General features: G+C 33.8%; 1 protein-coding gene across 3 annotated transcripts in view; it reads right to left on the reverse strand.

Annotated features, from left to right (window-relative positions):
- ssh (Protein phosphatase Slingshot) overlaps positions 1-27,945 on the reverse strand; it is a 184,050-nt gene that overhangs the window by 56,351 nt on the left and 99,754 nt on the right. Inside the window, exon 1 of one of the 3 annotated variants that reach the window (XM_088275055.1) lies at positions 21-511. The exons of the other annotated variants lie outside the window; for them this stretch is intronic. Coding sequence (XP_088131181.1) covers positions 21-181 — 161 coding nt within the window. The 5' untranslated portion in view covers positions 182-511. Of the gene's footprint in view, positions 1-20; positions 512-27,945 lie in introns of those variants that run through there. 3 annotated transcript variants of the gene reach the window in all.

Raw genomic sequence — 27,945 nt, forward strand, 5'->3', positions numbered from 1 at the left:
TGTTTGATTCAAATTCTTACCTGTCCTTCGACAGGGTTGGGTGACGTGCGAAGGTGGCTCTAGGAGGAAGGGAGGCTGGCATGGCCAGTCTGGACACCGAAGTCGAACTCGTAGTATCGGCCTGTGCACCACCGACGTCGTAAAAGTAAAAAGGCGATTCGAAATTCACTAAAATGTCCATTATGTCACATTCATTATCACAGGTGATGTATTATCGACACTTCGCACTTGCCACAAAATAAATACACAAATAAATGTCAAAACGTAAAAACAAAAATTAACACCGCTCGGAATAAAGTGTGACGTCGGGTTCTAAATTCGAGACGTCAAAATTCAAATAAAGCGCGTTTTGCGGAGCAACACGAGGGGTGACAGTAACAAGTCCGGGCGGGGAAACTCGGGAAACATTTGTTATGATCCGCCTCGCGAAACTGGCACAACGTAGTGTAAAGTATGACGAGCGCACTGCGCACTGCCGCATGCCGAGCGCTCGGGCGCGGGCCTCGCACTGAGCGCTGGGCGCGGAGCCGGCGGGCCGGGCGGCCACCGGGCGCTGCGGACGCCGCGTCTCCGGAGGGGCGACCGGAGCGGTGGCGGATCCGACTCGAGGACAATTGCTCTACACTTTACCCGTTCATCTAATGCACTAACCACTTCTACAGGTACGAATCCAAGGAGGTAATCTAAAGTGCTGTGACATTTACAAAGCTATTAACAAAACAATACTCACGGCCCCATTTAAAGAATTGTTACAACGTGTTCATGAATGGCCGGGTCAGGAGTGGAAATAATCGTCGGGTATGTATGAGGAGATGCATGAATGCAGAAGTGGCGAAGAATTTTTGCAAAGACAGAGTGGTGTGGCGTTCTATTCTCTCTGCCTGCGACGTGATGGTTAGTTAGTTAGTTTGTTTGTTCATGAATAGTAACTATACATATTTTTAGTAGAGTATAAAGTATGAGCAATTTATACAGTAAGTGAAAAAAAAATGTTAATACAATAAAAAATATTATTTTTATTACGAATATGGTCGAAATTACAACCAAGTTATAAAATATAGGTAAAGTGTTTTCAATCAAATATTGTTAATACAGTGGAAAATCATACAGTACCTACGTCAAACGTGGATTACGTTGTTATCATAGCTTCGATTGAATTTATATATCACAACCATTTTGAAGTATAAATATGGGTAAAATGCGATATTTTGAGTTATTGATACATAATAACTAAAAGAAATTCCGTATTGGGTATGTCTTTGTTTTTTTATATACATACTTACTCGTATTTCGTTTCAAATTCAATGTAAATTATATACTTGTACATATTATGTTATACATATCTTATTCTTTATTGCATTTCACAGATCGCTCACTCCTTTCAAGAACGTCATAAATCAAAATACTTGATTTTTCAGGAGAACGATTTTAAAGTTTAAAAAAATAACACAATGTATTAAAAATAAATATCAAACCACTTATTGAACTTTTTACTGAGCAACAGATCTTTTTAGGTAAAACCTGAAGGTTTTTCCTACATTTGAAAAATATTTAATTTATTTATAAAAATAATTAAACGATACATTTTCTTCAAAATGCAAAAACAACATTTTCTGCCCTGAAGCGGGTAAATATTATGTTAAAAATATGCCTCTTTTACTGGGATATAGTACATTTTCTAAACATTCCGAAAACATGCACAACTGAAAACGGACGATTTTTGATTTATGACGTTCTTGAAAGGAGTGAGCGAGATAAGCAATAAATAATTGTAATATCTACGGACAATACTTCTACTTATCCTTATCCGCACCCAATGGTACATAAAGCACTGCATCTTGGTCATGCGGAGTTTTCCTCGGCTTCCTCAGGTTCTGTCTAACTACATTTGCCTCATATATTTGTTTTACCGTTCTTTCTTCACTCATTCGATTCACATGCCCAAAACTGTCTCAAAACACCTTTCTACATTTTGGAAAATGCATACGTTGTTGTGCTGAGCGGTATCACGTGACGTCACCTTGACACGCTGAGCAGCGGAAAAGCGCGGGAACTTCTGGAAAACTTTGGGCGCAGATTCTAAAATTAAGTCGCGGCGCGCGTAACGCGAGCGCGGGTCGGATGATCGCCGCTTATTTCGCACTTAGCGTGTTAAAGTGGGCAGCCACATAAGTATCTGCTTATTTATTTTTATTTATGACAGAGGTCAGTATACTTTGGTTGACTTTTGGTTACCTCCTTCGTTTTGGGTCGATTTTCTAATTTATATTAATTTAAGGCGACTGCTATTTATCACAACGATAAGGCGCGATAGTCAACCGTATTAGATTCCATGAGTGTATTTTGATAGCCATGCGAGTGAAAGTTCAGTTTCAGTTCGGGTTACCGAAAAGACATGTATATGTTAAATCGATAAGAGAATCGAGATACACGGGAGCAAATATTTGAAAAAAAAACCTATTGAAAAAATTATAACCTCTTCAAAGGGAGTCAAAGAACTAGTTAATATTTTAATTTTTAAAGTAAACACTCTCAACGATACAAAAATACATTTCCGTGACGTAGAAATACCTACGTAATAATGAACGTGAGTCCTTCGTGAACGACTGGATCTAAATGACCCGTTCATTTACATTGATCAAGTGACTGAATATCAACATTGAGTGAAACTCGGACACTAACGTTGACCAGTTAAAACAGAAAACTGAATACTAGCCGACTCATTGTTTTATGGACTTACTGAAAACTTATGGACCGCGGAACAGTGACTCGGCGACAATTCTTACTCCCCGATTACAGATCCCCCGTTCAATTGAACCGGTAATAGTGAACGAATCACCTAAGTGACACGGATCCACTGATCCGGATATTCTCAGTACCGCATCTTACCCACATCTACATAATAACAATCTTAAAACACGTAACTATGTACGTTAAAATGTTCTTACATTGCACGTATTAGTTTATCATTTTTATTTCACGATAATAAAAAATATAACAAAAACTAGTGTGTCAAGACGAGTACCAAATTGTGTAATAATTTAACATAAGAATAAATCATTCGATGCACACCTACCTGAACTGGGTGAACAATGAATAAAGACGATTCAATTAATAATAACAAATATTATTCACTGCTGTTTGATATGCTAATGCAGGGGTTGGTAATCTTTTCATTTGTAAATGGCACATTAATTCATCTGATGCAACATAAGGCCGCGTTTGTAAAAACTTCCAAGTCCATACACAAACACAAGGAAGCAGAATTTTACAGATAAAGATATTCAGTTTTCTTTTAATTGGCACATGTCAAAATAGCATATCAGAATGGCCAAGAGACCGCAAGTTCCCCACCACTGTGCTAATGCATCGGTTATAATCAACTATAAAGCGATGCACGAATACTAATCATATAAGTTCCATACTAATAATTAAAAAATACTGTTGTTTGATATTATTCTCATCACGTTTGAAATTCTAATTATCTTTGAAATAAAAAAATATAATTTATGCGAGATTCGATTCATAATTCCACGACAATAAGGCTTGTGTTTAAGGTACATTGGTTAGTTTGATAAAAATAGGTACTTATATGGAAGGCATATTGGAATGCAGGAAAATGAAAATAATGAAAAACTTTTAACAATGGTGAATGTTACGTCGTATAAAGTGATCACTTAATGAGCAAATGGCAAGTCGTAAAAATTTCAAATGCTTATTATCAATTTGTCAAAAATATTTTTTATTCACAACGTGCTTAGCCTTATCGAGAGACTAATAAAAAATATGTTATTTTTACCGTTTAAAAAGGTCGAAATATATTTAGGGGGTAATTTGAAAAAATGTAAATCACAAAAAAAAACTTACATTACATCGTAGAGTTGGAAGGTATTTTCAACGCCATCAGAGTTGATAACACGATATATAAAATAAGAAATACGTATTTCTTTCAAACAGGTATAAGTATACATTTACAATTCAGAATTAGAATTTTTCCTCTCGCTTTGCTGTTGAATTGTTAACAGGACTTTATGACTTATTTTGTACAATCGTTTAGTGATTGGGTTAGATACATCACGATTCACGAGTTGAAGCTCTCCAGACATCCTTCACCTTTTGATAGGGCAAACATTTATGTTCCCAGCTAGTCGTGAGCCGATTACACCGTAAACGGAACTTAGAATATCATGGAAATGAAGGTACTGTCGGAAAATTACCATCAATTTAATGCTAAGTATATAGCTACTGAACGCGACACACGGAACAAATAAACCCCAAACCTTTTGAGTGACTTTTATGACAAAAACACAGCGAAATACTAACATAATTTTGCCTTGCGATTTTTGGTTAACTGTTTTTTCTGGGAAATTGAGAACATATTGTGTAATATTTTCAGACACTTGAGTAATAATATTTCTTTCATTTAAATTTTCTTTACTATTATCGTAAAATACGCGTGTATGCACAGCCTGAGCACGAGTTTACGGTAAATTCCTTGGCGTTTTGACATATTAATATTCGGACATACTGATAGTTCGATACGCCATCGTGACGCACATTTCGCTCACTCCTTTCAAAACGTCATATATAAAAAAAAAACAATATTTCTCAGGAGATCGTTTTTAAAGTTTAAAAACATTATAAAATGTATTGAAAATAAATATCAAGCCACTAATTAAACTTTTTACTGTGCAGATATTTTTAGGTAAAACCTGACTGTTTTTCCTTCATTTGAAAAATATTTAGTATATTTAAAAAAAAAATCAAACAGTATTTTTTCTTCAAAATACAAAAACAACACTTTCTGCCCTGTAGCGAGTAAAAAAATTAATATTAAAATAAATATTAAGTTTAAAAAAGCCGCTTTTGCAGGGATATAATACATTTTCTGGGCATTCCGAAAACATGCACAACTGAAAATTGACGATTTTTGATATATGACGTTGTTGAAAAGAGTGAGCGATTTGTCTTCAATGAATACACGCATGTTTTTGACTATTCAAATAAAAATTTAATTGTTTGTTTGTTCAAAATCTCAAATATGTTTATTTAAATTTAAAGTTATTAAAATGTGTTTTTTTTTATAAAATAAAAAAAAACACAATTTGGCCGCAAAAAGCCCCACCTGTTAAACGAGAGTAACTTAAGAAATACAAATCAACAGGTCATGGCGGACTGCGTGCTTCTCGACAAGTGCAATTTCAATGTTTTCGATCGCAATATTTTTATTACTTCACAAGTATTGTGAAATTTAATATATAAGAAATGTGTGCTTTGGCTTTTATTTCTATTTCATTTAAATAGACTGAGCCACAGCAATGCGAGGCCGGGTACAAATAGTTATTTTAAGAATAATAAATAATAAAAAATGTAAATATGAGTAAGAGTAAGTCAATTGAAACAGTAGTTTTGAGTATTAAGCATAAAATAAAATTTATACATCCGTATCAGATTGATGTACGATAAATATATATTCAACGTCAAAACAAATAAAGATGATGCATTATTTCTTAAGAATTAGCGGATCTTTTGTAAGGCGCGTAGTTTTATTAGAAAAACGATTAATCCAGCTACGTACATGATACGGCCATTTATCTTTTATTGTTACATAACGTCGTAACAATGAACGGTTGATTGAGTAATCAAAATCGTTCGCGTGTGATTGTTATTCTTACACGTGTGATAGTAATCGATTAGGTTCCGAGTATGGGAAGAGTGCCGCCGAGTAATTGGTATCTTCCCATCGCGCCCACGCAGCGCCCGGAAGACAATGAGGAGACTGACGGCGAATATGACGAAAGAGAATTTCATTCAGAAATCGGGTACGGGGGTGTTTTTTATTGCAGCCGCGAAAGGACGCGGGTGATTGGGCAAAGTCCCGACCGGCGTGAAACAAAAAGATCACCTTGATCTGTGCGTTGGATAAACGTGCCTGAAAACATCAAATAATAAAATGGAAGGCCTTCTTGATTCGGGTAGGTGCTGGAGGTCGCGAATATTGAATAGAGAATAAATACAAAAATCGATCATAGGATGATTAGTACCGGCATTTTATCGTTGATTATTAAATTTCTATTGTTCGTTCAAACTACGAGGAAATTAAACATTATAATTTTGTTATAAAGTAGTAATTATATTCCTTGCATTATATCGATCCCTAATTATATGTAGGCGGAGTAATTCTTCGCTCCAGATTCATTAAAAAGTAGTAGCTAAGGCATTCGGGGTTGCATACCCGTATGTGTACGAGTTCCTTGAGTCGAGACGATTACAAGTCAGGTATGTTTTTAACAAGTGGATAAGTGAAAAAAGCTCTGACATAAAGAATTTTGAATGTTATATTGGAAGTGAAATAGTCAGCGTTTGTTGACATGCGTATGCGTACTCGTATATATGTATGTATATACATATATACGAGTACATAATAGAATAAGCATATATTTTTTACAGTTTCTTCAAATGTCATGACACGGCCAAACTATCACAGCGTAGAAGATCCGTAATGTCGAAATTTCTAAAACAATTTAGCAACCAAAAGTAATAGTGTAATGGCAAACTTCGCGCGAAATTCATAGCGACAAAAAAGCGAGTAATTTAAACAATAAAATATTTTGGAAGTGTCACACACACGACCGAGTAACCGACATTTTATTTTAATTCGCAAATCCATTTGTGTGGTGTGGTGTGTAATGAGCACCATTTGAATGCGGACACATAAGTCACGTGTCGGATGGCGGTTTAAATTTCTACAGTTTGCGCCTTTAGATTCTTTTTTGCATCATCTGTCAACTGGCGAGTCAATGGCCCGGAGCATCACTCTTCGCGAGGTAGGTACATCTGTCGGATTGAAAAGACGCTCGAAAAAAACGCTATATAATGGTCCAGAGTGCAAAAATATTTCAATGAGAGCCCGTGTACTTCTACAGACTATAGACCATGGAGCGTGCAGCGCCGGATAAGAAAGCGAGGCATTTCGTTTGTGATGTCAAACATCAAAGGATAATACGATGCAAGCATTTTTTGCGTCAAAATATTGTCAGTAACAGCTGCAATTGAAGCGCTGAAAATACAGATTTAGAACTGTGGATACTAACATTAATCACGTTTTTCATACGAGTAAAGTATGGATTTATATTTTTTAATTGCATATAATATTTAGATATTTGCGATGGTAACATGATGAATTATGAAAATCGCGAAAACATCAGAAAAAATCCATGTTTTTAGCACCATTGAACTGGTTCTAAAGTAACGAGAGAAAGTGGATAATCTCGCGGCTCTCTATTCTCTCTCCCTTGAGTGATGGAAACTAGCCGGTAAGTTATAACATGTATAATGTGTGTTAGTGTGTCGATTCGACGCGATGATATAATATTTGTTTACTACACACATTGCCCGCCGTATATTATATACACTCTTGTTCGATGGATGCAGTTCGCTTAACAAACAAGCCGTCGTTGATAGTCCTATTCGCCTTTAGATTATACAAAAATGATAAAACCCACCAGCCCATTAGGACAACCGGTAATTATTAAGTAACACGTGTTAAAAACGAACACTCGACGCATTATGGAGTCCTCGATACAGGAAATAGACGGATAACAAAAGCGACGATTAACTAAACTAATCCACTTTACGGCTAACGGTACTGAAAATGCTAATGAAGCTACTAAAAACCGGAATGCAAACAGTTTGACACGGGCAGATAACACGCGGGGTGTCAATAATCCTGCAGAATGTATAAAAGAAAATACGATACAACAAAAGCCGGATAATACATTTGCAGTAGCTGAAAACTAGATGAAATTTAATAAAGATGTTTACAATGAAATAAATCACACACGGTTGCTAAGCCTTTTGTAGCCGATAAGGTTTCTGGTTTAAGGCTCATATTATAACCAGTTCTGCTCTTTTAAATCACAAATTCAAAAAAACAAAATGTATATGTATTACGTAAAAAATATAGCCTGGGTTATTGGGATAAATCATTGTACGTTTTATCCATTCGACTCGCCACAATTTATACTGACAGAAAAAACACATACATATGAATAAACAATTACAACTCCCAATATTCGTTTAAGGCTATAAATCTCTGGAAAAGTATATCGTATGTTATCCCGGAAACGATGAAGCGGATAAAGATTTTAGATCATGAACGCTTAGATTTTATTTTTTACTCCATCGGCCACTAAGTATGCAGTGCAATGCCTACATTGAACTATTTCACTCAGCCCTTCGATGGGAAGCGTCGAACGGTGTCGATAATAAGTAGTCGCGAGAATTGAAATATCCGAACGTACTAACCGCGATAAGCCAACAAAACAACGTGAGTTCATTGGCCCTCGTAATACTCGATGTCCCGAATCGATTGGTCGATCATGGTAATAGGAAATACCGACTCATAGTTACATTATGCCAGATTCAAACAAACTGCGAATCAACTGACGTATCCCATTCGGTCAGCGATGATCAACACAATTGATACAGCTTCGTTCGATCAATAAAATAAAAACATTTGTTCAAATAAGTACTTACCACCAGGGGTCTACCAAAATGATTAAGATACGAAAATGATGAAATATTTTAATAAAATATTATCACAATGTTTAAACAAAGTTAGTATTTAAAACAAAAACATATATATATATATATATATATATATATATATATATATATATATATATATATATATATATATATATATATATATATATATATATATATATATAGTCATTCTGATGCAGTGTCCTATGCACCATTGAGTGCGGAAAAGGGTCAGAGAAAAGCCGCTCACTATTCAGCCGTACAAATTAAATTTGCCTGATATTTTAAGTCTTTTTATTATAGAAAAGTACAGTTGTGAGACCTACTTATCAAATTTTGTAAATTATATAAAAGTATATTAATAAGCAGGTTCGATATAGGTACGTACATTTATTATTCTTAACTGTTAAATAATTAGTTCATTTAATGAGTTATTAGGCGAAGAGATGTACGTTTTTATAAATTTGTAGCAGAAATTAAATTATCGATATTAATATAATATACACGAGTATAAAACGTGATAAAGAAACAAGTTTATACTCGTATTTTACTGAAAATAGTTTATACGCGCATCGGCATTAATCTCCATGAACTTGTTTTTTTTAAAAACATTAGTAAAAGATGGAACTAAAAAAAACTCCATATATTTTTTTAAATAGCATTATTTGTGTACTTTCCTAAATAAACATAATGTAAGATGGGCTAAAAAATACATTTCTATATATTTAAAGTTGGATGGGGTTTATAATAGGCTTTACCGTATAATCTTATACAGCAATAATGCCGCCAATTCACGATTAAAACCCTTTTCTAAAAATTTCCCGCCCACCTACGCGTGTCCATATTCCTACGTGGTGTATTTGCGAGGTGACAAAAACCTTTCGTGACTCCGTGTGTGTATATCCTCGTTCAGTAGCGACTACCGAAGGCGCCTGTATAAAAAGGCGTCTCGGCGCCGCGGTCTGAAACAGTGTACAAAGTCGCAATTTGCATACACGACATTTCATGACTGACGGCTTTAAACATCGTACATAATGAAATATAATAAAATTTGAATAGATTTGAAATATACATAATTTTACCCCGTATTTTTGTTAAGATAAATTTTTAACACATTTAACACAAATAGAATAAAAAATCTGAATCACATAAATCACATATTCTTCCTCTTCCTTCTTATAGATCCGAGGATCTGTATGTTCCGTTATCGCTGTCACGCCCTCGCTATGGAGGTCTTCCAGGTGATCTTTTTCCGTCTGAGTTCTCTTGAAGAGTAATTCGGGCCAGTCTATGCATTCTATTAACACGGGCATTCCAGAATCGTCTTCGCTGTCTCTCCCATCTGACTATATCCTCCGTTCTACACATTTTCCGAATTTCCATATTTCTTTATTCGGTCTCTAAACATGTTTCAGATTATGCTCCTCAATGTCCTCATTTCTGGAGTTTTTATATGAGATTTGGTTCTCGCTGTGTCTTCATGTATTATAGTTTCTATCCCATATGTGGCAATCGGTCTCACACTTGTCTTGTATATTTTTTCTTTGCTTTCAATATTCATATGTTTTTTTTTCTTAATTTTTTTAGGTACCCAGATATAACAGCCGCTTTATTGACCTGTATTAAAGTTTTACATCAAGTTTTATAAAGATTTCTTTGTATTTTTGAGGAATGGTGTAATTAATTTCGTAGTTTTGAAAAAAACCGGTGTTCAATATTATTATATGAACACCGCTGTCACAAATTTGGTAGTAAGTAATATCACTGCCCAGGGGGTTTATCTAGTTGACTACGGAGTACGGAGGATTACCAAGGGTCGCGTCATTTGCCCTTATCATTCTGCAACCTCCGTGACGTCACTTCCTGCCGCGAGCAGAGGGTAGTAGAAGGATAAGGGTAGGGTGGGGGCGGGGGCGCGAGGCCAACGACCGCGTAGATCGATGTGGACCATCCAAACTCCTCGCCGAAGATCTACCATCAGAAAAAATACGGCCAATCAAATTTATTCCAGTGTGTCTTCTTCCAACCCTTATCCAAACGGTGCATAGGGCACTGCAACGCATCGACACGGTGTTATATTGATTGTTAATTACATGAAAGCATGACAGAAAGGTAGTCAGTCCTGCGCTTCAGGGACCAGTCCTGGGCTAAAAATAAATATAAGAGTGAAAAATAACCTCCAACATGCTAGCCAAACGCATTAACTATGGAGGCGGAGCGATGAAAGAATTTTTATTCAAGTAAAATTTACTCATGAAAGAAATATATTATAAATATTTTCTTATCTATTTTCAAAGGTTGCTCACTTTCACAAAATATCGACTTCTTTATCTGAGTTAAAATGGTTTCAAATATATAATATATAACATTGCAGATTAAAATATCATAATGTCCATAACATTGGATAAGATAATCCCGTTGTCAACCATAGTCATGTAGATATATTTCGTAATGTACTACCCTTGAGGCAATATTTTACGAAAATGGCGCTACATAAATTATCCAAAACCATTTATGGATTCACATATACACACGTATATATATATACATAAATATACAAGTAATATTTTCCTAAATAGAGTTTATTATGCCATTGTACACTCACTACTACAGTATGGCATTGTTAGATGGGGTGGAACTTATAATAACATACTGAACTCTGTGAAAATAATCCAGAGAACAATGATTAAAGTCATATTGAAGAAAAAAAAACGATATCCGACAAAATTATTATTTACAAAATTAAAAGTCCGAAACATAGATACCGTTCATAAGAAAACCGCAATTTTTCAATTATTAAAGGGTGATAAATATTTTAATTAAAAAAAAGTTTATCTTCGAGATTCCAAAATGATTTAACAACTCCAAAATATAATACTAAACAATTTGAACAAAGTTTCAAATATTTAGGAATTAAATACTTCAATAAACTCAAAATACTTAAGAAAAAATTAATGCTAATTACATGTAAATCATTGAAAAAATATATGAAAGAAAAGATAAAGACTATTATATGGTACCATTAAATCACCGATATTACAATAAACTTTTTTATACATATTTTATGTATGCCTTGCATTACGCATTAGAAAAAAAGGTACATAAATAAAGTAAATTTTACGAATACGTTAAAGTTATTTTAAATAATACAGAAATAATAAAAATGACAAACATGTTTTTTGCCGCAGGAAACTCGAGAATCATATGATAGACTGATAATTACACGCTAGAAGTATCGTAATGTGCATAAATCTCAGTCCTGCATAATGAAGGAGTAAAAAAAAGAGTCCGAACGGGCCATTAGTTTTCCCAGTCCGAGCAGAAGAGTTCAGTGGGCAATGAGCAGTGAACAGCGAATAGCCGGCGGATAGGCGCTTGGTGCAGGGTCCATCTTCGGGTTTAAAAATAACGGCCTTCATACACTTCTTACTCCGCGGATGACTTGGTACCTTCGTCGCGGGGATCGTTGACCACACGAAACGCGCCTGCGGCCGAATCTACTACAGAAATCTATTCATTTTTCAACGCGAAAAATTTGCCGGAGTACAAAAAAAAACAAAGTGTAAAAAATGCCAAATATGCAAATGTAATATATTCAACGGTCTTATTGAAAATGAGTATACTTCATCGTTCAAAAAATTGTTCCACATCATGAAATGACAGATCAGGGGGAAATATGTAAATACCGATAATCAATATTTTGTATGCGTGTCAAATATTAAAGGAATTTTCCAATGGCATATTTTCTTATCGTCAAAAAATTTAGTATTTTCGCAATGAAGTCGAGTTATGGTATTTTCGACTGTGGTAGATGAGTCGGAGACTATTCTACCAATGTTTTTACAAAGATCCAACGGTCAAACAAGTTGTAGGTACCTCAAAATGCAGAGTCAAAACATTGCGATATTTGCGTTTCAACATTTACTTACAAATCAATAAAAAGGGTTTTGAAATTCGCATACTTATTTATTGATAATCCGCAATCTCAGATTATTGAATATTTTAACCTTAAAAAAAAACTAAAATCTGAAAAAAACAGAAACTCGATCGCCAGAGATGTAGAATATTTTGCATTTTCAACTTACGACGTGAGTGTCGCCTGTATGTCTAAATAAATTTTGGATATGTTAAATCGAAATTAGTTTCAGGCGAACAAGATAAGGGTAAAAAAGAGGCATATAATGAGAATAAAGGAGTATTTTAAAATGTAAAACCAGCGGAGACCTTGAAGCGTTTCTGTGCACCTGCGATCACCTCACCACTCGCAGGCCCAGCCACAGTCAGTATCCGTGTGTAACAAAACGAGTTAGTACATGCGATAGTATATCTGATATTTAAAACCTTTTTAAGGCTCTTTTCAGGTTCCAATATATCTATGATAAACGTATAACATATTGATACGAATTTATGTTTTTATTATTTTCGTTCAGAATTAAGATAATATTCCGTAAGTTTATTTTGCAAAGCTTTCTATTTATAATGTAAATTTGGGTATAGTGTCGTTTCCGAGGGGAAGTTAACATTTTAACAACGAAGTATAGATAAGTTTCGGTAGAAAAAAAAGTGGACCGGTTAAAAGTTAAAGTCCAAAAGTAATGTTAAAGCTATTGAAACTACGTACTTGAACGTTATCTATCCACTGTAATCGACCATCAGAAGAAAGACGAATTCTTCTCTACGTTAAAAGTACATAAGTCACGTTTATTCATTTTATAAATATGCGAAAAATAAGAACTCTTTCCACACTAATCATAACTAAAAACTATTAAAAGTAAAATGAAAAAAGAAAACGAAACCATAAAATAACAATGCCCAGAAAGGTAGACATAAACGTGGAAACAAGTACATTGAAAAGTAAGGTTTGCAATGATTCACGAGAAGTGCAATGATCGGATGTACATAATATGAATAATGAAGGAATATCGGCAAAGTATTAACGCAAATTATAGACTTACGCGAAGTAAGTTATGTGCCTAGACAGTGGACGTGGCGTGCCTAAGTTAACATATTGTGTGAGCGACTACCAAAGAAACATTATATCAAGTCATACAGCGTGCATTACAATGGTTCAGGCGGAATGCTGGATGGACGTAAACTGCCGTGTGATTATATTTATACGGACAATGCATAACAGATTTACGAGTAGGGACAGGATGCCTGCAAGGACACGCGGTGCGGTGTGCGTGGAGCCCGGACAAATAAATAAAAGGTAGATATGTCCCTACATGGTCTCGTAGAAGGATAACTAAACTGATTCCCATATGACCTGAGGAAACGCGAGCTGATTCCATCAATTCCATGTATCGATCGAAAGGAAAAACAGATTTGCAAAGCTAGATACGCCGAGTTCAGTTCTCGGAATGCCCCCATGTTCTGGCTATAAAGGAAAGCAATGTCAGAAATGTTCATGAAAATAATTGGCCTCAACTATCCGAATCATGTGTGATATTTGTCATTTGCATATTTCACCCTTAAACATCTCTTAATACGCCGAGAAAGGTAATTGACACGCGGGTGATTATTCCTTAAAAAGAGTGCAAGTATTTCAGCGACGCTGCACAGCAGACCGCACATGCCACCGAGTACTCGGTGAATATTTTTTTCAACCAATCTAAAAATGTCACAAATTTCTGGATTTCCGCGGGATGCCGAAGACCTTGACCGGGAACGAGAGGCCCGACAGTCGTGCGTTCTTCGTCCCGTTTTCGCTTAACGAGAGTGGCGAGTGGAGACATCGGGAGTGGGGAGGCACCGGGGTGCGACCGGGAGCGGTCAAGGGCGGTAATAGGAACCCAGGTACCTTGGCCACCAAGGGGATACGAAAATTGCGACTTATTTGAGAAGTTGATAAATAGTCCATTTTGCGACTTTGTTTAGTATAAAACTTAATAATAAAGATCGGCATGTGTCCACATCTAAAATATTTCGTCTAAATAAGCTTTATAAAATAAATTATATACAAGAACAAATATGAAATAAGTTGTTGGACGAACTATAACATTTTTTTTAATAATCAAAGAATTTGTAAATACATAATTACTTGGAAGGACAGCAGTTCATTTCAAGAAGTGTTTGAATAATTTAATTTTGCTAACGATTTTATGTAAAAATAAAGACCTTTGTACGAGTGCGAGTATGCAACCGGAGTGCCCAAGTCATTGCTACTTTTATCTATCTCCTACCTACTATTCCTAGTCTTATCTATTTATTCCACTCGTATGTATATATCTAAGCATCTAGAAATCAGGACGGATCACTTGCCTATGTATAATTAATGATAGAGTTACCACTTATGCGGTGTTTTATGCACCATTTGGGCGCGGATAAGGGCTAAAGAAAGAGTAGGCACAGTATTGTAAACGATTTTGGAAATCAATGATTTTTTTAAGACTGCGTAAGTCTTATCAACGAAAGTTTGAAAAGTATTTTTTGAAAGTCTTATCCTTTAAAAAATCCATTTTATAAAACATGATTAGAGATTTTATTTCGGATATTAATAATATGACATCTATACTTTCGTCCCATTTTTATGATCAAAGGCATTATTTAAAAAATGGATATTGAAACGCCATATGAATGAGTTCTATCATCGAGAATCAATAATGCGCAGACGAGAGTCTCGCCATTGTTTAATATTGAAGGGTTTCCACTACACAATATTTACAGGCTCAAATGCAAATAATACAAAAGGACTCATGCAGTTCAACGGGACGGCATTAATACGGTTTAAATCAATCTACACAAAGGCTGCATCGGTCACTAAGGGAACATCAAAGTGCACCAGTCGACACGACTGCGATATGTTCCTGGCAGGGCGGGAACTGTGTGTGTGTGTGTGTGTGTGTGTGTGTGTGTGTGTGTGTGCATGTGGTGCGGCTTATTAATGGCGCGGAATTACCCCGACAACTTTGACTATCTATAGCCTCCTAGTTACCGTTCGCGGGTAGAGAACCCGATACTTTGGATCATTGCACGTGACTCAATCATTAAAAAGCGGAGTTAATCAGGTATGAACAGACTCATAAAGCTCTAAAATTGAGATAATCCTTATTTTTAATTAAATTTTTACTTGGTCAATACCACTATTTCTTAAAATCTATTGTGACACGCGTTTCGATGGATTCCGCATCATTTTCAAACACTGCATGTAAACAGATTTTCAAGCGCCAAGTAAAACTTTAATTGAAAATGTATAGATATTACCACAAAGTGACTGCCGAATCAATTCATGAAACAATTCTCTTAGTTTATACAAGTAATAGAAAATCGATAAATGATAATTTTACAATTTAAAATATAGTAAAAAAACAAAAAACTGACACATGGCACCCGAGCTTCAAACGATGCACAAGTGGAGAGAAACTAGTGAAGACCACCCTTATGAGCCCTTGATAAACAAAAGCTCGCCGCGATACTCGTTGCATTCGTGCTGGAGGTATTTAAATTTAAAATTCTTCGGACCCTCCCCGGCGCTGCACGGAATGAATAATCGATGTAAATAGATACGTACCGCGTATTATAGATCACTTATTCTTTTTGGTCGCGTTTGTTAGTTTGTTTATGCGGCCAGGATACCGTCGCTGATCCCATTATAGCCCGAAAGATTCCATTAGAGTTTGGCTCATTTGTTCTAGGCCGGTAATAAAAGAGTTTGATGGCGCTGTCAGATTAATGCGAGCGCTCGAGGTGGCGGCCCGATTGTGCGGGATGCGCCCGTGGCGAGGTACCCGGCTCTGAAGGGTGAAGGCAATCACTAAAGAGAACCCTGTCAGAATGAATAATATCAGATATCAAAGCGCATTATTAAGCGGGTACATTATTTAAGAACAAGGAGAAATTACTCTACTGTGAATGGTTCAAAAATGAATTGTAAAAAAACGTTAAATAAAAATAATTACCTTACAATATAACACTATTCGCAGGAGTAGGCAGAGAGATTTGAACCCCCTCATCATTCTATCTTTGTAAACATTATTTGCCTCTTCCTTATTTATACATCTCCTCATATGTATTCTTCTCCTAACTTGACCATTTTCAAGAATATTTTCAATGTTTTTTTTGATAAAAAAATGGTGTATAAATTTGCTATCATTAAAAAAATACTAATTGAGGACGATTAAGAGTATCATTATGATAATGATAACATTATTCATATCTGCTGTTTTCGTGCCAGGGATATTATGATGTCACGGTCAGATTTTGATGGATTCTTTGGTTATGCTAAAATAAATCGATGCGCAGATCCGAAGCGTAAAAACAAACATCACGAAGTCTATGAAAATATTTTATATCTGCCGCGGACTGACGCGATGTACAATTCAAGGCTAGCAGAAGCTGGTCCCGGTACCGATGCCGGAACACAAATAGAGTCGATAGGGCACGAGATATGTGGAATTGTGTAATACAACGCAACTTCCGCACTTACGACTCGACTTATCTCAATTCGTAATTACACTATACATTACAAATCTAAGTGTCGCATCCAATACATATATGGGTCAAAAACAAATAATTTTCTTCTTCTTTCTGTGACGTTTATCCGCACCCGAATAGTGCATATGGCAGGGCATTGGATCGATGCAGTGTAAGCTTGGTCACAAATAAAATGACTTCTCTGCATTATTTGATATTTGAATAGAGCATATTTGAAAGGATACGGGTGACGCAAGCGAAAAAGTTCTGATTGAAGGTGAAATCAATTACAGCTATGTGGAAAAAGATAAAGTAGGATTAAAAAATAGAATAGTAATGGTAAGGATACTAGGGCTCGCATAGTCGTACTCGTACTAGCTTTTGTAACTTCTAATTTGTACGACTTCCTTGAGCAGAAAAAAATGCCATATAACAGACCACAATGTATTATAATACATTGATAAAATAAAGATGTATGGATGTGAAGAGGCGAGGAGTGTATGTCAGGACAGAAGAGTGTGGCGTTCCATCCTCTCTACCTACCCCTGCGGGGAAACGGCGTGATGGTAGTAGTAGTAGTAGTAGTAGTAGATAATATAAATGGCAAAGTCATATACGATTATTTAAATGTGTATTAAATTTATTTATTGGGTTTCTAACAGATAGAAGAAAGAGAGAATTGTTTAAGATGTTAATCATTTAACATAGTTCAATTGTACATAAGAAAATTAAGATAATAATATGTCGTTTTTTTATCTCGTAGGGACAACCCTAATGTACCGAAATTGGCAAAGCGTCAATTCCGAAAGCAGTAAAACATGTTCAAGAATATTTTATGATAGACTATGATGAATTATTAGTAAATCACCTTGAAAGTCATGTTTACAACGCAATAATAATGTAACAGGGCTTTGTGCGCCCTTCCAAACTACAAGGGAGGAATAAGAGAAGAAAAGATTATGTAAATATGATTGCAGAGCCTCCTTCCCTTTATTGCAAAATATTCTTGGGTACGCGGATTGTTTTTACAAGTTATGGCATAACGTCGCAGTAAGTGTTCATATCACGGAAGGGAGTTTATACACGAACTAAACACAAAGGAATAGCGAGATGTGCTATACGGTTCAGGGATAAAGAGCTCGACTAGGGGTGACGTACATTTGCATAGAGGGAGACAGAAAGGTGAGGGGATACTAATAACAGAATATAGGACAAGTAAATCGATCCATAGCATGGCTCCAGAGTATCTAAAAGAGCTATGTATTCCAGACGAATTGGTTGATATCCGTCTCACGCATCGATCGGCTACAACAACCGCAATGGACAAAGGGACCTTACCAGCTCACGACCAGCGCACTAAATTTGGTGAGCGTGCCTTTGCTGTTGCGGGCTGATGGCTTAAAACGCTCTTTACCAGTAGTTAGAAATAGTAAGAGTGAGATAATCTTTAGGAAAAAAAACTAAAAACGCATGTTTTTGGTAATTTATTTCCACTATCTCCTTTTCCCCAATTCAATCACGGTGAGCGCCCTTGAGGTAATTTTATGAAAATGGCGCTACATAAATTATAAAAAATTATTATTACTTTACATATTAAGTGCTAAGTACCTGCAGAAGAACGCACACATAAGAACGATAAACTTTTTTTTAATACGTTCACAGTTTGAGTACAACGAAAAAGATAACATTGTCAATAAAGTTCATACTGTTAATTTATTTAAATTCAAATAATTACCTTGAAAATTCAACGCACGAAATAAAATATATATATATATATATATATATATATATATATATATATATATATATATATATATATATATATATATATATATATATATATATATATATATATATATATATATATATATATATATATATATATATATATATATATATATATATATATATATATATATATATATATATATATATATGGAAATGAATACATGGGACGAATATTTAAAATATAATAGTTTTATACAAATAAGCACAAGACTGCTGCGCATTATTCGCAGACAAAAACAATATGATTAGAATAATGAACGTTGGTGAGAGGCAATAATAAGTACGTGAGGAATTGAACAAACAAAAATGGAAGTTGCGTGTTCAGAATGGTTATTATTATTATGAGTATCATAACGAAACGCGCACAATATAAGCATGTAGGGCGAAATTCGTTAAAAGGATGGAAATCTGATAAGAAGGGTGGAAAAGCTTTTTGGGGCTGAAGGACGAAGGTCAGTATCTGCATAATGCCTCTGGGGTAGGTTTCGTATTTCCCAGAGACAGAATACATGGCTTCCACTAAATAAAACTTTATATTAATGCAAGCTGAACTAAGAGAAAAATTTAAGTTCGATTTATGTTTTCGTATTCTAGCATTCCTGCGATCCAAATAGTATTACTTGTTAAATTAGTTAATTCATTAATCAATGTTGTATACGAGTATGCTTCAATTCTCTAAACAAATTCAACGACTGATTTTAACAAAGCAAATTTTTTTCGTCGAAATACATTCAATTGCGCAATTTTTCGCGTATTGTGTGGTGGCTGTCAATAAAAATAAAATTGAATTCTAGTCTTGGGTTAGTGACGTAAATCATTGGAAAATATCGTTATATTTAACGAGGGCGGTCACCTTCGCTTTGGGGTTTTCGACATAAGTATAGATGTTGCGCAGGTAATTTATAAGATAATTTGACGATTTTAATTGGATCAAGTGAGAATACAAGGGGTGGAGATCAGCCTGATGTATTTTTTTAGTAGACTTGGTTAGAAGGTCAAATTTTAAAGGCAATTGTGAATACGTGCAATATCAAAGTTCATAAACAATACGAGATACCAATATCCTCAAAGATACATTTATTGATTTAATGTATGAAAGTGACTTTTTTTTTATCTTAATAACAAAAAGAAACCACAGTGAGCAAAGAGTTAGGTTCGTTTACTGTGTTTCTAAATGGTTATTTTTGTATACGCGGCAATCTATCATATTGATAACAATTGAATAGACATATTGCTAAACAAAGTTTCTTATACTACAAAATACGTAGTTCGATTATAAATGTTGTCTTTGTTATTTGTTTAAACCGCGCGGAATTAATTTCAATTTGTCACAAGAAATTATGCAGAAATGTCCATTGTTTACCTAATATTTCCAACATGTCCCGTTGTCTTTAACAATTAGTTGTGATTGTGTTTTTTTCAAGTGATAATTTAACGAACGAACTTGAACTATATTTTGGTCCATTGTTCTCGATGCATTGAGAATGGTGATAATATAATCAAACGCGCGCTACAACAATGAAGACTTTATTTTAGTATTGCGTGCGTTTGAAAATTTCATAGAATTTCGTTATATAATCAGTGCGTGAACCTGATTTTCCTGCAGATTTTATTTTTTAACTATATGAATCTGGGACAAACAACAAAAAAATTAAAACAAATATTGGAGCACTTATAACAAAAAATAAAGAGAGTTTTATTTTATGTTTGATCATGTCACGGACATAACATTCACGAACATTGACAAAAATATGATATTCTAAGAGACTAAAGATTTTTTATTAAAAAAACAACACAGTATATTTATTTATAAAAAAAATGTTACTGGGTAATTTTATACCACTGTTCATAAAACTATTTATTAAAAATGGATAGATAGTGCGACAAAGTGATTGCTGAATACTTATACTTTTCCATGTTCCACGTTTCCACGATCCACAAGAAAAATAAGAATTTCAATGATTAAAATATATTTCATTATAATTTCACATCACCAATTTTATAATAGAAAATGCGCTTCTCAGCTGTTACTAATCAAATAAACAAGGGTGTCGTATTTCCAATTGTATTCTGCCGGCAGTCACTATAGCGCAGTGATAGCATGCAATGGGTATTTGGGAGACGGACGTAAAAAGCTCTCGAGACAAGTATTTAGCGATCATTTTATTTTTTGAATTTTTTTTTATAACTTTCCCAGTTTTAGTATATTACCGTTTTTTTAATATTAACAACTTCTGCTAACAATTATGCTTCACAGATATTTTCAATTATTATTAAATTGGGATACTCATAAGATCACGGATCTAGTTTATGTGGTGGATAAGCCGCTAATATTTATTCTAAACCTAGCTTACCAAAACGTGTTATTAAAAGTATGTAGTAAAAATTGGTATGTAAACTTGTCATCGATACCATATTTAGAAACTGCCCTTATTAGCATAAAAATTTAGTTTGGAGGCTAGATTTATACGAAATATTAAACAGCACGTGTCGATAGTCGAACGATCGACGTCAGATTGATGTGCTGAACCACAAGATGAAATGGGTTAAATGAATATAACTCAAGGCAAAAGTAATAATTATTAGAAGCGTAGTGCATAAATAAAAATATTCGATGTATTTATTAAACGGTTGCTCCAAGTCACCCATCCTTGTATGCAATCCCATACAAGGTTGGCTATGTGAATTACTTCGACCTTTGGAGTAATCAATACTACTACGAGAAATGCAGCGGATTAAAAATATTAGAAGTACAAGTACATGTTTTATCCTACTTATTAATTATTTATATTCGTTGTAAATAAATGTAGACAAATTGAAAGCATTAAGTATGTGAACATAAATAGGAATGTATATAGTTAACATGAATGTTTATAAAATCAAAATCAAAACTACTAAAACATGTATTATTTTACTTGAATAAAGTAATTTCAAAGACGAAATACACAACAATACAAAAAGACAAATCTCGAAATTTACTTTAAACAAACACCAAAAAATCCGGAAGAATTATTAATTCTTTTCAGAGATGCGTAAATATGCAAAGCATTATTAAATAACGTACGAATTTAAAAATACACAATTAACTAATTTTCTCGAGCACATTTCTTTGGGACGAGAATTTTTCAGAAAGATTCGCTGACGAAGTTAGAAATCGACGAATCAACAAAAAAGTCGACAACAAAAAATATTTCAAAAGGTTTAAAGGAATCGTTCCTCGCGTCGCTCGTAAAAAGGTTGGCGCTTTGTCATTTCTACGCGGTGACTACTCGGGAAAATGTGTATTTTGGTCTAGTGTAGACCGAACCAAAGAAGGGAACCGCGGGGAGCACATGGTGGAGCGAAGTTTGCAAAAGGTTTGGACCGAAGCCAAGGTTAGTCGCAAGATGGAACGGGAAATTTCCTAGAAAAACAAACATACCCAGAACAACACAAACTCCAGTTTGGCCTTAGGCGCAAAATGGTTTACGTTAGGTTCGGCCATTCCTCTCGCTCAAAAGTATTCGCATAAATAACTGTCAATCTCACGTGCCGAAAAAGAGCTAACATGATCGTAAGATGTATTTACAATAATACATTCGTAAATTCAACAGAATGTATTCACATTTTTTTGTGGCTGTTTTTCGAATAAAATCAATTCTTCCTAGACGCACGAAATACAAACGAATTATTTTAAAGACGTAACAGATGAAAAATTTATTGGTATTCCATAAACAAGATTTCTGTAAATAATTTACACATCAGATAAATTATTGCGAGATATTTTTTTATAAAGCTTAAAGGTAAAAATGACGTAAAAACCGAGTGTTTATACTACGATACTGCTTGCCATTTTTTTTATGTACGGATTTGATTAATCTTTATTGCTTATTTACTTAACAAAATTTTTAAATTCATTAAAACATTCGTTAATATAAATGTGTAAAAAAATACAAACCAGGACGTATAATCAAACACTATCATATGAAAAACAGGGAAAAGCTTCTTTTAAAACTGTCAAAAACAATGGTTTTCCTTTTCATCACATTAATATATAGAATTTAGACCGATTGAATACATTCTAACAGTAATAAACATTTTTAAAAAGTCATAATAAATTTGATGGCTTTGGTGTCGGTAGATTTTAGCATTTATTAAAATTATATACTAAACAAATTCGCTACCACGATAAAACAGATTGTTTATGTTGGAAAGTTTCAAATCAACAATATTTTAGTACTCGCATCACGTCAACGCTGGCGTCGTCAGACTTCCCAATCAAGCAGACGCAATTATAAATTTGCACGGGTTACTAGTTTGGGAAATGCGCATTAGCCTCACCGACACCCGCTGGAAGATGGAGATCACATTCGTGATATTATATTCTCAGAACATAATAAATGGATACAAACGAGCTCCTGTGTGGACCACACACCATTTGCAAATTATAATAAGACATGTACCTAAATGTAAATATGTAAAGAAGGGAAGCTTTTGAAGCAATTCGGCGTAAATCATATAAGACAATTATTTATTGTAAGGGCTGTGGTACTTCATCCATTTGAATTAACGCATTTAAACCACCCGAAACCCGTCATTACTTGAATCTCAGATAGAGATCTGATAACTGTAGCGAGAGTGGACTCTTCTTCAGCTCAAAGACAGTAAAATCATGTTGGTAAAACAATTAAAAACCATATCCCTGAACCACGTAAAGATGAAGGTGATGTCAAGCTAAGGAAGTTGTTGGATCGTTTCTCGTGGTATTTATTAGAGAAGCTGAGGAATTGTTGAGGGTGGTGTATAAACTGAATTTTGGCCTCATTTTAATTCTAGTGTTTTTCTCTTATAAATCTGTAAATTTTCTTTCTTTCTTTTGCATGATTTATTTCCTTTGTACTTTGTACGTTGTATTTAGGAATTGTTATTACTATCTGACTTACCCAACGGTATTTAGACAACATAAATAAAAATAAAATAAAAAAACTCGAGGTTTCTCAACACAGATGAAGAAGTCTATTGAAGGGGAATAAGAAAATCAAAGTATTTACAGCCTCACTGCCTGTCATTGGCTGGTTTGAGTAATCATTTTTTTAAACTGGGAGTACAATAAGGTTCCGCAGAACTTTTCAACCTCATTAATAATGTTGATTGTTAAACTATTGTCTTAGGAATCGGTAAACTTACAACAAATATTAAGTAAACAATATATGAAGTTACATTATCATATGATTACGACAGGAAGTTTGTACGTAAACAGAGTGTGAACACATACCACCATGTAGGTAACACACGTGTACATAACATCAAGCATATGACGATGACGCTGACATTGACTGCATATTGTTGATATGCAGAATAGTATAAAGTCATATATGTATTACATCCATACTGTAGTTCCGATTCATTAGAACAGAGGTCGGTCATCGCATTATTCAATCAACATCAGCAGTGCAACGATTTAGATTGCCTTTGTGAGCTAAATTTATTTGAAAAAAAAACTATTTTTAGAAGTCGGCTAAAAATAGGTAGGTATACTTGAAAAAAACTACAAACATCATCTTTTAACCGTTATCAGCATCCAATGATGCATAGAGCACTGCAAAGTATCGACGTTATCTTAATGGTTAATTACATGAACTTAATGTGATTAGTCCTGCGCTTTGGATATAATTCCAGGTTGCTGTAAAATAAATATTAAGTGTGAAAAATCATTTGCATTTATTTAGACCTCCCTGGGAATCAACCCTGAGACCTTTTTATCATTCTTCGTAATATTCTTATCCATTGATATAAATGACATTTATATTATTTCAATTGAAACATTTTGATGTTTAATGGCCGTGCATTTCAAATTCAGGCACAATTCTCGAAACATAACAAAAACAAACACATAAATGTAATTGGTATTTTACTCTTATCATACTGATTGATTTTAAATTGTATTTCACAACTATTATTTTCAAACACGTCATTCATCGTGGAGCCGCACTAAAGTAGCTTAAGAGGCGCGTGTGGTTCGCAAACCGCACAAGACGACCTGAGAAAAAGATGAATTATTATTTATTTTACTCTTTTTAATTTTAAATTAGTTAATTTGAACGCAGTTACTCTTGAACAATGTTATCTTTTAATTATGAGACGAGTTGATGTTCAAAATTTATTTGCGATGAATGAAATAATAAATAAGTCTTTCATTCTCAATATGTATTCGTATTTTTTTGTAGTAAACAGTGTATTAATATTTCTTCCGACCAATATTTCGGCCATCATTTAAAAGACATCTACAGGTTGCTGTGGAATAGCAATTTTCAATGTACAGTTTTCCACAATTACCGTTGAAGTTAGCAGCGGGAAATATTAAATACATATGTATGTCTATAATTAACTGTGACCGTGAAAATGGATGCCCATAATAAGATCAGTTTGTTTTAGTTTTTTTTATTTGAGTAAAAAAAAACAAACATTAGTAAGTACAAAAGTACCGTAACGAAACCGAGCTGCGTCAGGTTGTGCATTCCTTTGAGGAAAACCAGAATCGAGAAACCAAGATGAGTGTATAATTCAGAATACCAATTTAAGTGTATAATTTCACAAAGATCGGATATTTAAACACAAGTGTTTTCCTTAAGGAAGTGTCCCGAAACCAAGTAACTGTATTTTTCCTTGGAACAACGCAACACCGACTACCAGGTACCAGGAACAATAAGAATAAAAATATTACAAATGGTTTATTCAAACACATTGGTTATTTCATTATCACTAAAGTTAATTGATTTATTGAAATTCAGATAAATTTATAAACCTTGAAAAAATATATAATTACAAAAAAAAGAATTATAACACAGGGAGAGTAAAAGAAAAAAAATCATTTCGGGAAAGCCTAATGGACTCACAAAAAGAGACTACCTGCATCAATGGCCATTTTCTTTTTATTCGAGAAATGACAAATTTAGTACGTATATACTTTCAACCATGTATTTTGAATGTATTGAATATAATTCAGGAAAAGTTTTTATTCATTACAACTTTCCAAAACAAGCCGCTTAGGCTTACCTGAAATAAGTATTTTGAATAAAACATTTATGTGTAGCAAAAGAAAATAAATATTTCTTTAAAAGTACAAAAACAAACAAACAACAAATCGTTCCAATGTCCCTTAGCGCTAAACGATATTTACATAAGCGACATCTAGCGGTAAAATGGGGAAGAAAGAAAATGACGAAAACGTTCTCCAATATCAGTTTAAAAAATCTCAATCGTATTTATTTTTGTAATATCTGTAAGATAATCTCAACTTAAATAGTGATAAAAAAATATTTAATGCGTTTCTCTTAATCGATAATTCATTTTAATACTGGTCATTTTACCATTATATACGATAGTGAGTCCAATAAATATCCATCAAATACAGTGAAAAGTAGGAGTAAACGAAAGAAGTATGATTTTTGGACAGTTTTGTGCTTCAAATATAAATTCAGAAAGTTAAAAACAAAAGTACAATATATGAGCCGATAAAACTGTGGCCTATTCGTCCAATACACCGTCGTACCGTACAATTTTACTTAGTTAATTAACTAGTAAAAAAATCACTAAATTAATGGATACATAATTTATGTTGTTTTTTTCACTAATAAGTTCGATACAAAAAGGCTTCCATTCCAAACGCAAGTAAAATTTTCCTCACGTCACGTAAATTATGTTATAACAACGTACGGATAGCATAAAGTATCTTCATAGTATTATACAGAGCATCACTCGTGTAATCAACTGTAATATTAGGTTTACGTCACAAAGAAATAGCAATAATAATATCTCAAAAATAATCACAGGTCATTCTGCTCTTGCTTCATCCTATGGTTAAAAGGTTTTTTTTGAACTTATATATTAACAAGACAACAAGGTTTTTTTTGTTGTTATTATGATTTCGGTAACCGGAAACTAGACTGAATAAAAAATAATTATATACAAACGCTCAAGAGTGTATTTATGTATTTATTTTACGGTTGATGTTACTTACTGCTTACCAACCTGGTACGTCACGATGGATTTTCATACTCATGCATGCCATAAATTATTTATAATACCTACTTAGTATGACGCATTAAAATTGTGCAAATCCGGTATTACTTGCTGGAAATCGTAAAAATCTAATTTAGAACAATTTCACTGTTATTAAACACGACATTGTATTAAATGTAAAAAGTAATAATGGAAATACGATACAATAATAAGATTGCACAATATGATGAAAGAATGTGGGCACCAATTTTAACTCAAATGAACGAAAAAGGAAGTGTACTTCAAATTTTATAAATCCATTGAAATATTTACTGCAAGTGACAGCACCTTTAAAAAAAGCTTCGTGTGGTTGAAATTAGCAAGAAAGAAGATGTCCATTATTTATACAGGTGAGATTCTTTTGCGAATAACTTCATACACCTACAAGATACGCTTATTTTAATTTTATTAAACTTATGATCAGCGAATTGATTGTGAAAATATTTAGAATGTATCTAAGCATTCGTGAAAATATTTAAAATAATGCCTACGACATATTGAATATGAAGAAATTGCCAAGAATTCAGTTGAATCAGGTTTTATAATTAAGAAATAATTCCAATTAATATTATTTATTATTATCATCAAAATTAAGCTTAATTGTAGAGGATTCATAGATCCATTACACACATGATTTAAATAACGGATTAATCAAATATAATAGCGGCTATAAATACGCAATAATGAGTCATCTCCCCCGCATTTTACCTCCGTATTAAGATAGATAATGCGGTATTATATTATTTTGGTGACAGTGAAAGTAAGTGTAATTTTGAATAGTGAGTCACTTAGTGCTGTTTTATTTATGCAAAAAGTGATTTATAAAGATAATTGCATATAATATACCATCATATAATGTACAATGACTTAAATCTATAGTAAATAGCTAAGGTACAAATATGTAATGACGTAAAGTCATGTTATGAATTACAAATACAACATTTTGAAATTTGAGTAATATGGTTTTCAATCATATCAAAATGGTTGTTTAAACCAACCAATGAGAGGTCGTAAGCCTTGTAAATACCCAGATTAATATATTACCATCTCAATAAATAAATTTAAAAAAACTTCTTCACGTAAGTAAGGAGATATCAGTAAAGTCTTAAAGTAAATAATTCTTTCATTTAATTCCAAGCGGAATGACTGACAGAAAAG

The sequence above is a fragment of the Brachycentrus maculatus genome, unplaced genomic scaffold, assembly GCF_059751285.1.
Source record: "Brachycentrus maculatus isolate JH-2025_06_01 unplaced genomic scaffold, ASM5975128v1 h1tg000778l, whole genome shotgun sequence".
Classification (NCBI taxonomy): Eukaryota; Metazoa; Arthropoda; class Insecta; order Trichoptera; family Brachycentridae; genus Brachycentrus; species Brachycentrus maculatus.